At 33.2% G+C, this 14,653-nt stretch overlaps 1 protein-coding gene across 4 annotated transcripts in view; it reads left to right on the top strand.

Annotated features, from left to right (window-relative positions):
- Window positions 1–14,653, top strand: part of PIGN (phosphatidylinositol glycan anchor biosynthesis class N) — a 141,903-nt gene that overhangs the window by 96,706 nt on the left and 30,544 nt on the right. For all 4 annotated transcript variants that reach the window (XM_017528850.2, XM_017528853.2, XM_017528852.2 and 1 more), the window contains 5 exons: window positions 2,240–2,342; window positions 3,962–4,048; window positions 7,064–7,119; window positions 7,414–7,489; window positions 9,612–9,685. In XM_017528850.2, the coding sequence (XP_017384339.1) occupies window positions 2,240–2,342; window positions 3,962–4,048; window positions 7,064–7,119; window positions 7,414–7,489; window positions 9,612–9,685 (396 nt within the window). The remainder of the gene's footprint in view (window positions 1–2,239; window positions 2,343–3,961; window positions 4,049–7,063; window positions 7,120–7,413; window positions 7,490–9,611; window positions 9,686–14,653) is intronic.

The raw sequence follows: 14,653 nt of genomic DNA, 5'->3' as shown, positions 1-14,653 counted from the left end.
AGAAAAAAAAAAACATAAACTAAAAACTGTTTCCTTAACACACACACACACAAAAAGAAAGGCAGGCAGGATACAAGCATTCTAAATCTTTGTTTTTCAATTTTAAAAAAATCATTAGAAAAATAGTGTCATCACATTATGGAAAGTAGGGATAAGGGATGAAATCACGTATTTACTCTTGCTAATGTCCTGGTATATTTCTTTCCAGCGTTACCTCTGTGTTTGTCTTTTCAACATAAAATTAATTGCAGTATGTGTTCTATTTTCTATCTTTTTTTCTAATTAACATTTTAGAAGCATTTTCTAGGTGGCTCATAGGCTTCCTAGCCACTGTTTTAATAGGTATTTAATATTTTATTATATGGATTTTATTTCAACTTTTTATTATCACAAATGATATTTTAAGTTATGTTTTTATGCATAAGCTTTTTCATTAGTTTAGATTATTTCCTTTGTTCACTTCCCAGTATAGTGTATGTGGGCCATTGCGTACATTTCTTTTTTTAACTTGTAATCGTCTTAAGAAGAGTACCAATTTATAATGTCTACAACAACAAACTATGAGTTCTACGATTTCATCATATCTGTAATAGTATTTGGTATTTCCGTTTTTAAATAAGAAAATCAAAATGTTATATTAACAGGCCAAATATGGCGCTGCTTTAAACAGTTTTCTGTACTTGTTTTACTCATATTTTCTCATGTGTATAGTATCTGTTCATATCCCTGGGCCTTCTCAGTCTTATATACCAAGTGATTTTTGTATGTGTTCTGAAACCTGAATCTTTCCTTCTGTCCAGACTTCAGTGTTGTAATTTTATAATCTGTAACAGTGTTTAAAGAATTTGGAGGTTTTTTGCTTTCTCATGTTTAGGAAATAGGGCCATATGCTGTAGGGTTTGGTAGCTGAAAGAATCAAAAAGGAAATAAGGTTTGGTTTGGTTTTGTAACTTCTGATTAGATGTGTAATTCACTCAGCAAATACTTGTGAACTAGGCCAGCAGTGGTGATGAGACAGACACAGACTTGGTTTTCAAAGATTTTATAAAGTATAATAATAGAGGCATACAAGTAAACCTGTGATTAAGACGGTGTAAGTACTATAATAGAGCATTAGGGATTATGAAGGTGGAACACTTAACCCCAAACAAAGCAAAAACTGTTTAGAAAAGGCTTCTATCACTGTGTTGTCTCATGAGCATTTCTTCTTTGTTTTTGTGTTCATTTTACATTGTAGCCTGTAGGTGTACCACACATTTAATCATTCCCCTGTGGACATGTAGGTTGTTTTCTGTTTCCCCCTTCCATAAACAGTATTACAACAGATATTTTTATAATGGACATTGTAGCACATGTCTGATTGTTTTCTCAGGGTAAATTTTTAGAAATGGCCTTATTGCATTATAGTGCATGAGTATTTTCGAGGTTCTTGATACATATTATCAAATGGTTTTCCAGAAAGTGTATATTCCTATGGCAGGAGTGCAATGGCACAGTCTCAGCTTACTGCAACCTTGGCCTTTCGGGTTTACATGATTCTCCTGCCTCAGCCTCCTGAGTAGCTGGGATTAGAGATGCACACCACCACACCCAGCTATTTTTTTGTGTTTTTAGTGAGATGGGTTTCACTATATTGGCCAGACTGGTCTCGAACTCCTGATCGTGTGATCCACCCACCTTAGGCTCCCAAAGTGCTGGGATTACAGGCATGAGCCACGGAACCTGGCCAGCACTGTTGTTATTTTAATATTGGCAAATATGGTATGTCACCATTGTTTTAATTTCCATATCAGTTATCAATAAGGTCAAACATAATTTTCATGTTTGTGTTCTTGTTGCACCCATTTTTTTTAAATTTACAATGTTCCTTTTCCTCTTCTATGTATGTTAATAATTTTACCTCAAGAATTATCTTTTTACCTTTGTCTTCATGTCTTCTTTCTCTTTTATGTGTATCTGTCATTTGCTTTATGAATGGCTTTTCTATATCTCTGTTATTTTAAACACATAATTATCTCAAGATTTCATATCACTCAGAAAAGATGATAGGAGTTAAAATTTAAATATTACTTTCCTACTTTCTTCTTCTGAAAAGCCTAGAAAATTTAAATTCTGAGATATTGTGACTTAGAAGTATTGTGAAATTATTTTGATTTTGAGAAAGACCTGAGTGTAGATTTGCATTTTTACTTATTTTACTGTTTTTTTCTCTTTATTTCTACCTTTCCCCACCTGTTAGGTATGAAGCTCTCTTTCCACTAGTATTGTCTTGTTTGATGTTTGTCTGGATAAACATAGAACAAGAAACCCTACAACAATCCGGTGTTTCCTGTAAACAAAAGGTAGCTGGTCAAAGTCATTGTTGTTTTTATCCTAGAATATTAAAGTAGTCTCTATCCTATAAGGAAGTTGCAATGTTATTTCAAAAATTTTCAAAAATTCTTTCTACGTAAAATTTTGGTGTTAAAAAATTTTAGTTGTTTGACATTAATAATTAGGTTAACCTTAATAATTGGTAAGGAATATTTTTTACTTATCACAGAAAAGCACAATTCTTTTTTTGTATAGGTTGGGGTTTTCTTAGTGATTACTCGAGAATCATTGATTTTAAAAAAACATCAGTATAAGTGAAGGAATAGAGAAAAGAATAACCTTTACCTTATTTTCTTTACATTTCACAGCCAATGTTTCCTACTGTCAACTTATCTTAGTCACAATAATTTTTATGTTGTCACAAGTCAATTTATGAATTTTATTATAAGGTGGCATTTAAGTTCCTATTGTTTTTCTCTTTCTGGTCATCCTAATCCAAATTGCTTATTCAGCTGCCTTAATGACTATGGCCTCAGTCCAAATCTTAGACTGTTTATGCAACACATAATACTCTGAATTGGCTAAAATCCAACCAGTTTTTAAGGATACCTTAATCATGATGGGCTACAGAGAAAATTGATGTTTCTTGTCTTATTTAGAGCTGATGGTAATTCTGAGAAATTGGGGATAGAATATTTACAATTTTACTAAGGTTAGATAAAATGAATATTACAGATAATACCTTCATAGTTGATCCATCCTTATCTAGTTCCAGTTGAGTTTGTAGCTTATAATTGATAATTCAGAATGATTAATTTCACTAAGGAAGAAACTTTATTGAGGCATATTTAATAATTACTGGTTTTAAACTTTTAGTTTTTGAATATTAAAATAATACTAGAAAAGCAGTTTTGAGCAGATTCGTGTAAATACTCAGAGATTAGCCTTATTATTAAATATTTCATCAGGCTGAGAATTATTGTGTTACTTTTTAAATTCTATGTTTTTAATTAAAAGCAAATGTATCTCTTTCTAGAAAAGAGTATTAAAACATCCCAAGAACTTACTAGAAAATTACATGGGGAGTAGGAGTGGGGAAAGTCTACCTTTAAACTCACTCATTAGTGTTCTATTTTGGGAGGAAGATTAAGCATGAATGCACTCACCTTGTTGGACTGAGTGACTTTCTATTCTGCTAAAGACAGGAACATGTTACTTTTTTATAAAACAAAACAAAACAAAACTCTGAAAATAGAATTAATTGAGGGACAAATAAATATTTAATTTTACCATGCCTTTTAATATGATACCATATCTAGGTTTAAGATGATCAAGACACTCTGAAAAATTAGTCTTTGAAAAGGGAAGAATTATATAGGGTTTTTAAAATGAAGCATTTATATAAGAAAAGAAAAAGCTCAATTCTCACTTTTATTACACATATAGCAATACTACAACTGTGTTCTGTATATTTATTATTAGCAACGTATTTTATCTTTTGGCAGATTAAGCCCTAGAGAAAGATTTATTGTTGATTTTTTTCTTTTTGTTAGCATAGGACATGTTGCTAGCCATTGTAAGTTTGCCTTCAAATATAGAAATAAGCCAACAATTACTGTGCATTAATATTTTTCTTATTACCTCATAGCTCACTAGTATCCAGTTCTCTTACAATACTGATATAACTCAGTTTCGACAGCTGTGTCTGGATGACATCCGTAGGGCCTTTTTCCTTGTATCCTTTGTTAAGGCTTTGGTTTGAAGAGCTGCAACTCCCACTTAATGGAGTAAGAAGACATGGAAGATGTTTCTGCCCATCACTTAATAGTGGTATTATGTAGTTTAACCTTTCTCAACTATAGTTTTCTCACATAATTCACATTAAAAACATTTTTTAAACTATAGAAAAGTATAAAGAATGATATGTATGTATATATAGTCCTGCTATTCAAGATATTAACCATGAGTATTTTGTCACGCTTTTTAAAAATGTGTTTTTAAGAAACAAAAACATTAGAGCTAAAGCTAAAGTCTTTCAACTCCTGAATTTAATTTCTCTCATCTGAAAGAAACCACTGTTATGAGTTCATATCTTTTTATGTGCATTTTTTTCTAAACTCGTGTTACATAACAACTGTCTCACAAAGGTTTTTGGATCACCTCAGAGGCAATGTTGTGAAAGCTGTTAGTAGAAGTTTGAAAGACAGATGACAGAGGAAAGTCTTAGTTTGGAAAGGCTAACTGACTAGCTGGAAGAAATCATAGGGATATATTTCCTTTATTTTATTCAGCTTCATTGAGGTATAATTGACAAAAAATTGTATATATTTAAGGTGTATATTTTGATGTTTTGATATATATATATATATATATATATATACATCGTAAAATAATCACCACAATTAAGCTAATTATCATATCTGTTGCCTCACATACTTACTGTTTTTTCTTTGTTTCTGTTTTTGCAGTGAGAACACTTAAGATCAACTCTCTGAGCACATTTCAAGTATACAATACAATATTACTGACTATAGTCACCACGCTATACATTTCACCTCCAGACCTTACTCATCTTGCATAACTGAAACCTCATATCTTTTCACCAACATCTCCCCTTTTCCCTTCTCCACTCAGTCCCTGGCAACCTTCATTCTACTCTCTAAGTTTGACTGTTTTACTTTTGCCAGCTGTAGGAGTTCATCATATGTTTTGGTTATTAACCCTTTATCAGTTATATGGCTTGTTAAATATTGGTGGTAATGTCTTTGAGCTTACCATGGTACGGAGTCTAGACCTCTCAGGTACAGAAAATAAATATTCCTTCCTCTCTGTCTCTTGCTTTCCCTCTGTTTTGCTTTCTTTCTGTCTTTATAGATTCCTTTGTATCAGCTAATGCTAATAAAGCCCTTTACCCATTGAACCTTGCATTTCCCTAAATTAAAATTTCATCTTATCCTTTCTAAGTTTTTGAAAGAAAAATGTATAATTGCTGCCATTATTTTCTCTCCATATATACATTATATCCACAAGCCTCTAATAACGCATGGCACATAGTAGTGCTCTATCAATATTTGTCAGATGCCTCTGCTAAAGTTGTACTGTCATTGGTCTGCAAGGGCTTCCTGATCACTTCAATCTATTCCATTTACCTGGCCACACTTTAACATTCAACTCTATGTTTTCTCTTTCTTTTCCCTTCACATCCAGGACACAGTACAAGTTTTCTTCTAAGCTTTTTATATCATTTCTATTCTTCTTCTCTAAAACTACTTCCTTTGCCTGATCTTCAGCCATATTTTTTTCTCCATTCTCCACCATTAACCTTCTCTTATTGTGCCTGGTTTATGCCATATTTTCTTGTAACTTGGGTAGACACTTCTGTGCAAACAACTCTAAGGTGTGTTTTTCCAAACTTGACCTCTCTCCTGACCTCAAGGACCACATGTCTGACATTCTGCTGGGCATCACCAAATATGTGTCCCAAACTGACTTAACAGCTGCCACTCCTCTTCAAAGTCACTTTCTCTGGTGGGGCTTATCTCATTTAATGGCGTCACTATACTCCCAGTCCCCAAGACATCCAACTTGTTGTCATATTTAACTGCTCCTTGTCCACTTCTAAAGTCCCTGTGTCTCCCTTCACTCTTGATTTTCATTCCCCCTGCATCAGTTGACACTGCCTTATCTCTAACATGGACTACTAAAATCGCTTCCAACTTAAATTTTCTGCCTCCAATTATTTGTCCCCCTTATCTGAATATCACACAGTCACTGGTGTTTCTTGATTATAACACTAGCCTAAAAGATTTGCTACTCTTCACAGTATGCACAATAGAGTTCAGGCTTTTTATTAATATGCCAGCAGTCTATATTTCTTGCTTCGTCTTTCACCGTATCCTTCAATAAAATCTAACCTCCTATCTATCAAGGCTTTTTACTTTTTCTTGGTGATGTGGTTTTTTTTCCGCACTGTTCTTTACCTTAAAATGACTCTCCTCTATTTCTGTCATCATATCTTAGTCACCATTTGAGTATTTTGAGACTATTTTATTTATATTTATATTTATATTCTTAGTGCCTATCTCTGTCTCTGACATATACTAGACAATAAACTTTGGTTGGTTAGATGATTGGTTGAATCACTGAATCCATGAATACATTTAAGGCTCAACTCACCAACTTAAATGCCTCTTTTTCACTGAAAATTGTCATGATTCATACTTCCTCTTCAGTGTTGCTTCACCATTTTTTGTGTGTGTCTATAGTAATAAAATAGCTTACACTTATCAAGCCCTTTCAGTGGGCCAGGCACCATTTTAAGAGCTTTACTAGCAGTAAGTTCGTGGACACTAAGATTAATATCAATGTTTTATTGCTTTACTAATACAAATGTAAGTTTAAGAAATGTCAAAAAGATGTTCAGCATTTTCTCATGTGTATACTCAACTACAGACATGGTCCACCTTGCTCATGTTAGGGAAGAGGAAAATAACCTTCCTAAGGTTACTAGGGACTGAGTGAGGATGACCTCTCAGGCCTCATTATTCTCAGTACACTGCCTCTTCAATCTGGCTGTTTTAAAATGCATTCACAAGGTGATATAATGGAATATTTTTTGAAAACAATTCGTGGTCAGTGTACAAGTAAAAAAGCAAATTACTCTCAAGGTAAAATTAGCGTATCTTTTCTAAATGAAAAGGAAATTTGTGTGAAATCGGAGTAGTTTTGCCATTTCCTTGACTCCCTTTAGGTTTTCTTCTTAGTGACAGCATTTTTTGGAACCGGAAATATAGCTTCTATTAACAGGTAATTTTAAATGAAAGTGGCATATATATAACGAAAAAATAATGCAATGTGGGATTTCTATACCTTTTTTTCTGTACCTTACTTTTTATACTGAAGGATATATTTTGGAGATTGGTATGTATTGGCACGTTCAGATCTACTGAGTTCATTTTAGTGGCTTCTTCATAATATGATGTTTGCTTGTATTTTAGTAAGTAGATTTCAGAGAATTACTTAAACATCCTTTTTAGAAGAACATTCTTTTAAAGTTACAGAGTGAATTCTAAATCCTTTTTCCTTGTTATAATTCCCTAGCTTTGATCTTGCCTCTGTCTATTGCTTTCTGACTGTGTTCAGTCCTTTCATGATGGGATCCCTGATGATGTGGAAGGTTAGTTTTCTTATTTGGTTATTTGTATTAAGCTATTGATTGATTAAGGTTATGAACTCATCCTGACATTAAGGTTATAGAGTCATTTAGAGAGAGTTGAATAGCAGTGGAGAGAAGATACCCTTTCAGAGTTGGCACTGCTAAACTGGAGGTAAGAACTCTATCCCTTACTCCAAACCACAGTTAATCTTTTTGCTTTACTCATAAGTCCATTTGACTTCAAAAGAGTGGGAATTCCATGTTACTTTAGGAGGATCTTATCAGATGTGATTAAAGCCTGTTAGGAAGCCATGGATCACACTGCTGTGCCACTAAAGATTATAAGTTTCCCTGAACCCATGTTCTCTCCCCATGAGATTGCCATGGTAATCTTTCTCATAATCCATGTACCTAAAATTGATTGATTGATTCAACAAATGTGCATTTTGTGCTACATTTAATAAAGTACCAGATGCTATCTGGCTGCTGCCAATACAAATATAATGGCAATTCTCAGCTTTCCAGGGGTTCAGATTCTTCATTAGAATGTAATTCATGTTCTTTTTCTCAAAGGTCATTATGTTTGTTTTATTCTCTTTACCATAATGCCTGACACATTTCACTTAGTATATATTTGTTTAAATAAAATAAGCTGATATATCCCTAAAATCCAATTACCTAATGTTCAAATTCATAAATAATAATAGTTAAAGGTATGTGTCATCTTAATAGAATTAATGTCTACTTTTTGTTACTATGCTAATACAAATGGAAGTTAAAAAAAAAAAAAGATGTCTATTTTCTCATGTCCTGTTCGCTATTGATTTATTTTGAAACATTTTACTATTTCCTTAATTTTCATTCAAATTTTTGAAATGGTGATTGTTTTTTCCCAGTTTATTAAAGACCATGGGCCTTTAGTTAAAAACAGAAAGAAAGAAAGGAAAAAGAAAGAAAGAAGGAAAGAAGAAGAAGGAAGAGGAGGAGGAGGGGGAGGAGGAAGAGGAGGAGGAGAGGAGGAAGGAGGAAAGAAGGAAAAGAAGGAGAGGGAAAAGGGAGAGAGAGGAGAAAGAAAAAGAGAAAGGAAAGAAAAGAAAGAAAGAAAGAAAGAAAGAAAGAAAGAAAGAAAGAAAGAAAGAAAGAAAGAAAAAAAGAGAAAAAAAGAAAGAAAGAAAGAAAGAAAGAAAGAAAAAAAGAAAGAAAGAAAGAAAGAAAGAAAAAGAAAGAAAAGAAAGAAAGAGAAAAAGAAAGAGAGAGAGAGAAAGCAAGCAAGCTCAAATTAGAATGCTAGGTTCTTAATCTCTAGCACAATGTAGTAAACTTTAATGACATAATACACTTCATGAATTTTGTTGACTGATGTGTCTGGAAGTGAGGGCCCTGCTGAATTCTATTTTATTTATATGTCCTTCACTTGAAAAAGAACTTGATGCAGTCTTGAACATCATTTATTTTCCATACCTCTCCCTTTTTTGAAACATTAAGTTATATATATTTTTCCAAATTGATCATTGAAAAGCAATACCTCAAGATACTAACAGTATTAGCTCTGGATTATGGATTTTCAACTAGCATAAATTTTGCTATACCTTTATTTGCAATTTTTTATATTTTTTTTCAAATTTGTTATAATGAGTGTGAATTTTATAATCATAAATTAATTTGTATTAAAAAATAACAAGCAATGATTAAGAAGCTGAATCATGTTTATAATGTTATAGTTTTAAATAACCAGATGAGTTCAAGGATCTGTGAATCAAATTATCAATTTATATAGTTTATTTGATTTGGGCATTCTGTGCTTTTCACACCCTCTTGGAATCTTTTGAACATTGTTGTTAATTATTAGAATGCATTAAATGGAACAAAATTTGTAATAGGCCTTTATTTGAAATATGTATTGATGTTTGATGCCTTTTACATTGTATTGCTTATTAATATAGGTTTTTAAGTCAGTTTCATCACTGTACTATGTATCATTGGTATCATGCTTTTATTTCAGTGTTTGCTTTTCTCTAGAATATATTAAAAAAAGTTACTTGAGAAATTGAAAATATTTCTGTAAGCAGAAATAGTATTTTTTTGAAAAAGTATTTCAAATGCTTCAGTTATTCATGGAATCATTTGTTGTTCTTTTAAACAGATTTTAATCCCCTTTGTTCTTGTTATGTGTGCTTTTGAAGCAGTTCAATTGACTACTCAGTTATCGTCAAAAAGGTAAGATGAATTGGTTTAATAAACATTTGATTTGCCAATTTTTAGGAGACTGGAGTAAACACTTGAAGATATTTCATATGATTGCTATTGAGATGTTGTAACATAGATTATTTATTACAAAAATGAGAAAATTTTCACCCTTTTAGTCAGCGTTGTCATTAGAGGAAATTAGTTGATTAGGGCCTCTAGCAGACAGGCTTGCTTTCTCAGCAATAAAATGTTATTAGAATATTATTCAAGCTAGTGAAGAACCTCCCTAGAAAATAGTAAAACATAAACGTTAAATTATTGTAGTTAATTACTTGTTTGTTATAGCTGTGCCTACAAAAAACAAAATATACTCTAACTTTTATTTTGCTTTATTTCTGAAATGTTATTAGATAAATCTGTTAACATTATTTCATTTTCCATGACTTAAAATTAACTTTTCTAAACGTCAAAAATATACTCAGTTTCTCAGTCATGATTTCTACACATTTGACTAATGGATTGGGAAGTATTCTTTCTGAGTTTTAAGGAATTTCTGGAGCAGTCTGTCTTAAGCAATCAAGACTGTAGAAGAAAAGCTGTCAACTCAACTATTTGCTTTTTTTAACCAATAAAATTGCCTCCTCAGCACAGGGACTCTGGAAAATACTTGATATAAATATGAAACTTAGCAGTTTTATTATTCTTTAATCAAGGTGGCATATTCAGTGTTGAAAGAAATAACTAATATTAGCATAAATTTGCATGTTGTTCTTGATGAATATAAGCTAGACCTGGGTTTAGCATAGTATTATGCATATGCCATAAAGAAAAAAGTTTTTCTTCCACTGCTTAAGAATACTAGAAATCTCATTTCTAGTTTTAGTATATTTTTGCAAGATATTTACATGAATTTAATATTGAAAGCATTTATGCCTTGTCAATATCATGTAAGAGATAGTTACTTAGATGCAATAAAAACTGGTGAATGACATGTACTTTCCTGCATCTTTGTTAGTGGATAAGATTTTTAGAAGGGATTTTAATTAAAGTTTAAATAAGAAGAGCTGTTGGATATGTTGAATGAGAAATAGAAGGCTCATCAAAGCATATGTGTGTATGTATACTTATATTTGTGTGTGTGTAGTAATGCTATCTGGAAACTAGCGCAATGAAAAACAAAACACAACAGGAAAGAACTGAGGCAAAGGTGGCTCAGAAAGTTTTCTTTTGACCTTTAAACTTAGAAGTCACTGACAATTCTTCCTGGATATCACACTGACTCATCCAATTTAATGTCACACATTGAACCCAGTGATGCCTTTTCTTCCTATTGAAAACTAGCATCTCATCCTGTTTTCTTTATTTAATTCATTACACAAGCTAAAGTCTATCCACCCTCACTGCCATAGCACTACCAAATATCACTGATACCATCTCTCCTTTCTGTTCACATTTTTACAGTCTCATTATTTATGTTGCTAAGCATTTTCTTACAACTGTTGGAATCCTACAGGTTAAGATAGGGCTGGAGATATATACTAATGACTTATTTATTAGATCTATAATGGCAAGGATGAGTTCAATATAACAAACCAGTGAAATGATTTTGCTTCTCTTCCAACTCACTCCTTAAAATGTGTATTGAACAAAGGTGAAGCAGAAAAGATGTATTAGCATTGTTTTATTTTACATGACTTAAAATTTACTTTTCTGATTATTAATAATTTAGTGTCTCAGACTTGATAATTGGGTTCATCAACAAAGCTTTGTAAGTTTTGAGTAGAGACCACAAAAAGGTAGTAGCTGTGCATGAAGATTACCTGATGGTTTATCCGTTAAGAATGCTTATGGATGTAAACAATGACAATCTAACAATAGCTAAGAGAAATAGAGATTTATGGTCTCATGTAGCATGGAGTCTGGAGATTGGTGGCCCACAGTTCTGTGATGCCATCAGCCACCCTGCTTTTCTGCATTCCTAAGAATGGAAGATTTTTACGTTGTTGCTTTTACGCTCTTGTTTTTCTCATCATACCTCCATCTGCCATCATATCTCATCTGCCATCCAGATAGGAACAAGGAAAAAGGACTAATGAGGAAAAAGGCAAGGAGATATGTCAGCTGATTCTCCTTTTCTGTCAGGGTAGTGGTGTCTTCCCCAAACGCCCCATCTATGCAGATTTCTGACTATGTCTCTATGGCCAGAACTCTGTCTGGCACACCTTCATTCTCAACTGGAAGGCTGTTAGGGAAAAGAGAGGTGTGGGGGTGTGAAACAACCTGCCAACAGTGTCACAATTGTGGCCAGTTCATTTCACAGCTTGAGATGACATGGGCCATGAAGACCTTTGTCACCTTCAGAATGCAGCAAAGCATGAGAGAATTTTAGAAGGCTGCTGAGACAGAGAAACAAGTTTTAGGATTACAGAAGTATTTAACAACCAACTATATAAGATCAAAAGCGATGATTTTTCAGTTCTGTGTCTGAATAAATATTCAACTGTACAAGAGCCATGGCTACATAGCAGGGATTGGGGATAAAAAAAAAACTTGGAAATATCAGTTGTCAACAATGTGATCTAGCAGCCAAAAAGCTAGTTTTCTCACGTCCTGTATTAATTGAAGTGAATATATTTGACTCTAATTTTGAATATACCATTTTGTTCTGATGGGTATTTTTATTTATCTGCATAATGTTATGCATGCATATTTAGGAATCCAGACTTGAAACAGAATTATTATAATACTGAATAACTTTTATTGGGAAAGTATTTTCCAATAAAAGTTATTTATTATTAATTTAAAATTTAAATTTAAAATTAAATCAGCTTAATTTTAAAATTAATTTTATATGAAGTAGAAGTAAATTACTTCTAAGTATTTCTCTTTTGGTTTTAAATTTATTAAAATTATTTTTATTTTCAAAAGGAAATTTTGGGTTATTTTTGTTTCTCTTAAAGTCTGGATTTCAGCTCCTACCAGTTTTTTTTTTTTTTTTTTTTTTTTTNTTTTTTTTTTCTTCTACAGTTATCATATCTACCAGGCCTCATTCACCTAGATCAGCTATTATAGATCTGGTTGTGGTCAAGATTTGCTACTTCTGTCATTATTTTGTTAGTTACAGATGTTATCTGTGTGGTTTTAGCCTTCTACAATGTTATTTGGTGTTGTTTCTACCAGGTCTAGTTTTTCCTGCATCAAATTTTTTGTGTTCTATGAAATCAAACAGAAATGGTTCTTTAGTCATTCTTATATCTAAAGCAAATTTTGTAATGCGTAGCATTAGCCATTTTCAGTTTTATGCTGATTATTGCCACCATTCATTCAGCACATAGGATTTGAGTTTGTATTATATACTAGGCAGTGTACTAGCCACTGGTGATACATTGGTAAACAGAGCTTACTGTCTACCTGGGGAGACAAAGAATATAAAATGCTTGTAATAACAGTAAAATTTCAAGTAATGTTAAATGTCAGGGGAAAACATGAAGTGATCCAGGGAGACCTCTCTATGGAGAAGTAATTTAAGCAAAGACCTGAATATGGTCTTTACTCACATAGTTTCATGGTTCACTCAGGTGGAGGGAGTGAAACATACAATGGGCATGAAACATACAAAGGGCTTAGTGTATTTATAGAACAGCAAGAAAGGCAGCATTAAGCAGAGAGTGCTAGCAGAAGAATTTTAGGAAATAAAGTTGAGGAGGTTGGCAGGGGCAGAACATAAGGGGCCATTTAGGCCACAAATAGGACTTCAGAATTATTCAGTTGTGGCAAGAAGCCCTTGGTAGGTCTTGAAGGCTGTTCTGTCTGCTGCATGGATAATAACTTTAGGAGAACAAGAATAAGAGCAGGGAGATCAGTTAAGGGTCTTGCAGGTGAGCAGTCACAGTGGCTCAATGGGGATGATAAGTAATATTTATTATCAATTGGATAAAAACTCAATAGCAGGTATTTATTTCTTGAATAAAAATGTATTTACAAGGAAACTCATAGGATCTAGGTACACAGTAGCTTCAAAACATCTTGGAGATCAAATAATACCATATAACTAACCTGCATTTAATAAAATTATTGTATTCAGAGCAAGGGAATGATAACTCTATCCTTCTTAATATTAGATCGCCATGAATATTGAATAGTTTGTTACATTTATGCCTTCTCATTTAATAGCGTGCATAAACAAGGAAACCATGGACACATTCAAAGGAACATGATGAAGACGCTGAAGGCCTCTGAGAATCAGTAGGGCCATGGGGAGGCAGTGTAGGTAATGGGTAGGAGCACGGGCTCTGGGGCCAGACTTGCTGTTAGAAGTCTATGACTTACTATTACTAGCTGTGTGACCTTGAGCAGCTTACTTCTGGGTTCTTCGGTTTCCACAGAATGGGTCAAGAATATAAAGATTTGCCCTGGAAAAACTTTTTTTTTTCTTTTTAATTAAGACTTAGTTCAGGGATTGTATTCTCTGTTAAACTTTTTTTACCCAACTGCTCTACTCTCCAGAATCCTTCCACCCTCAAATATCTGGCTAAGTTCGGTAACTCAGACTGTGGGTAATAAAATTGCCTTACTTTTCTGTTTCACACCTAGTTAGAGGCTGATTTTTGTCCCCTAAAATTCTTATGTTGAAGTCCTGACCACCAGGTACCTCAGAATAGGACTAAATTTGGAGTTAGAGCCTTTAAATAGGTAACTAAGGTAAAATGAGGTTTTATGGGTGGGCCCTAACCCAATATGACTGATGTCTTTGTAAGGGGAAAAGGTTAAGACACAGTTAAACACAGAAGACACAACATGTGAACATCAAGGGGGAAAATGGCCATTTACAAGCTACAGAAAGAGACCTCAAATGAAACCAACCCTGCTTAACACACTGATCTTGGACTTCCAGCCTCCAGAACTATAAGGAAATTTATATTGTTTAAGTTACTCAATCTGTGGTACTTTATTATGGCAACCCTAGCTGACTAATACATACCCTGTGAACTCCATAAA

This window comes from Cebus imitator, unplaced genomic scaffold (assembly GCF_001604975.1).
Source record: "Cebus imitator isolate Cc_AM_T3 unplaced genomic scaffold, Cebus_imitator-1.0 Scaffold55, whole genome shotgun sequence".
Taxonomy (NCBI): Eukaryota; Metazoa; Chordata; class Mammalia; order Primates; family Cebidae; genus Cebus; species Cebus imitator.
This window is presented reverse-complemented; position numbering and strand designations above follow the sequence as displayed.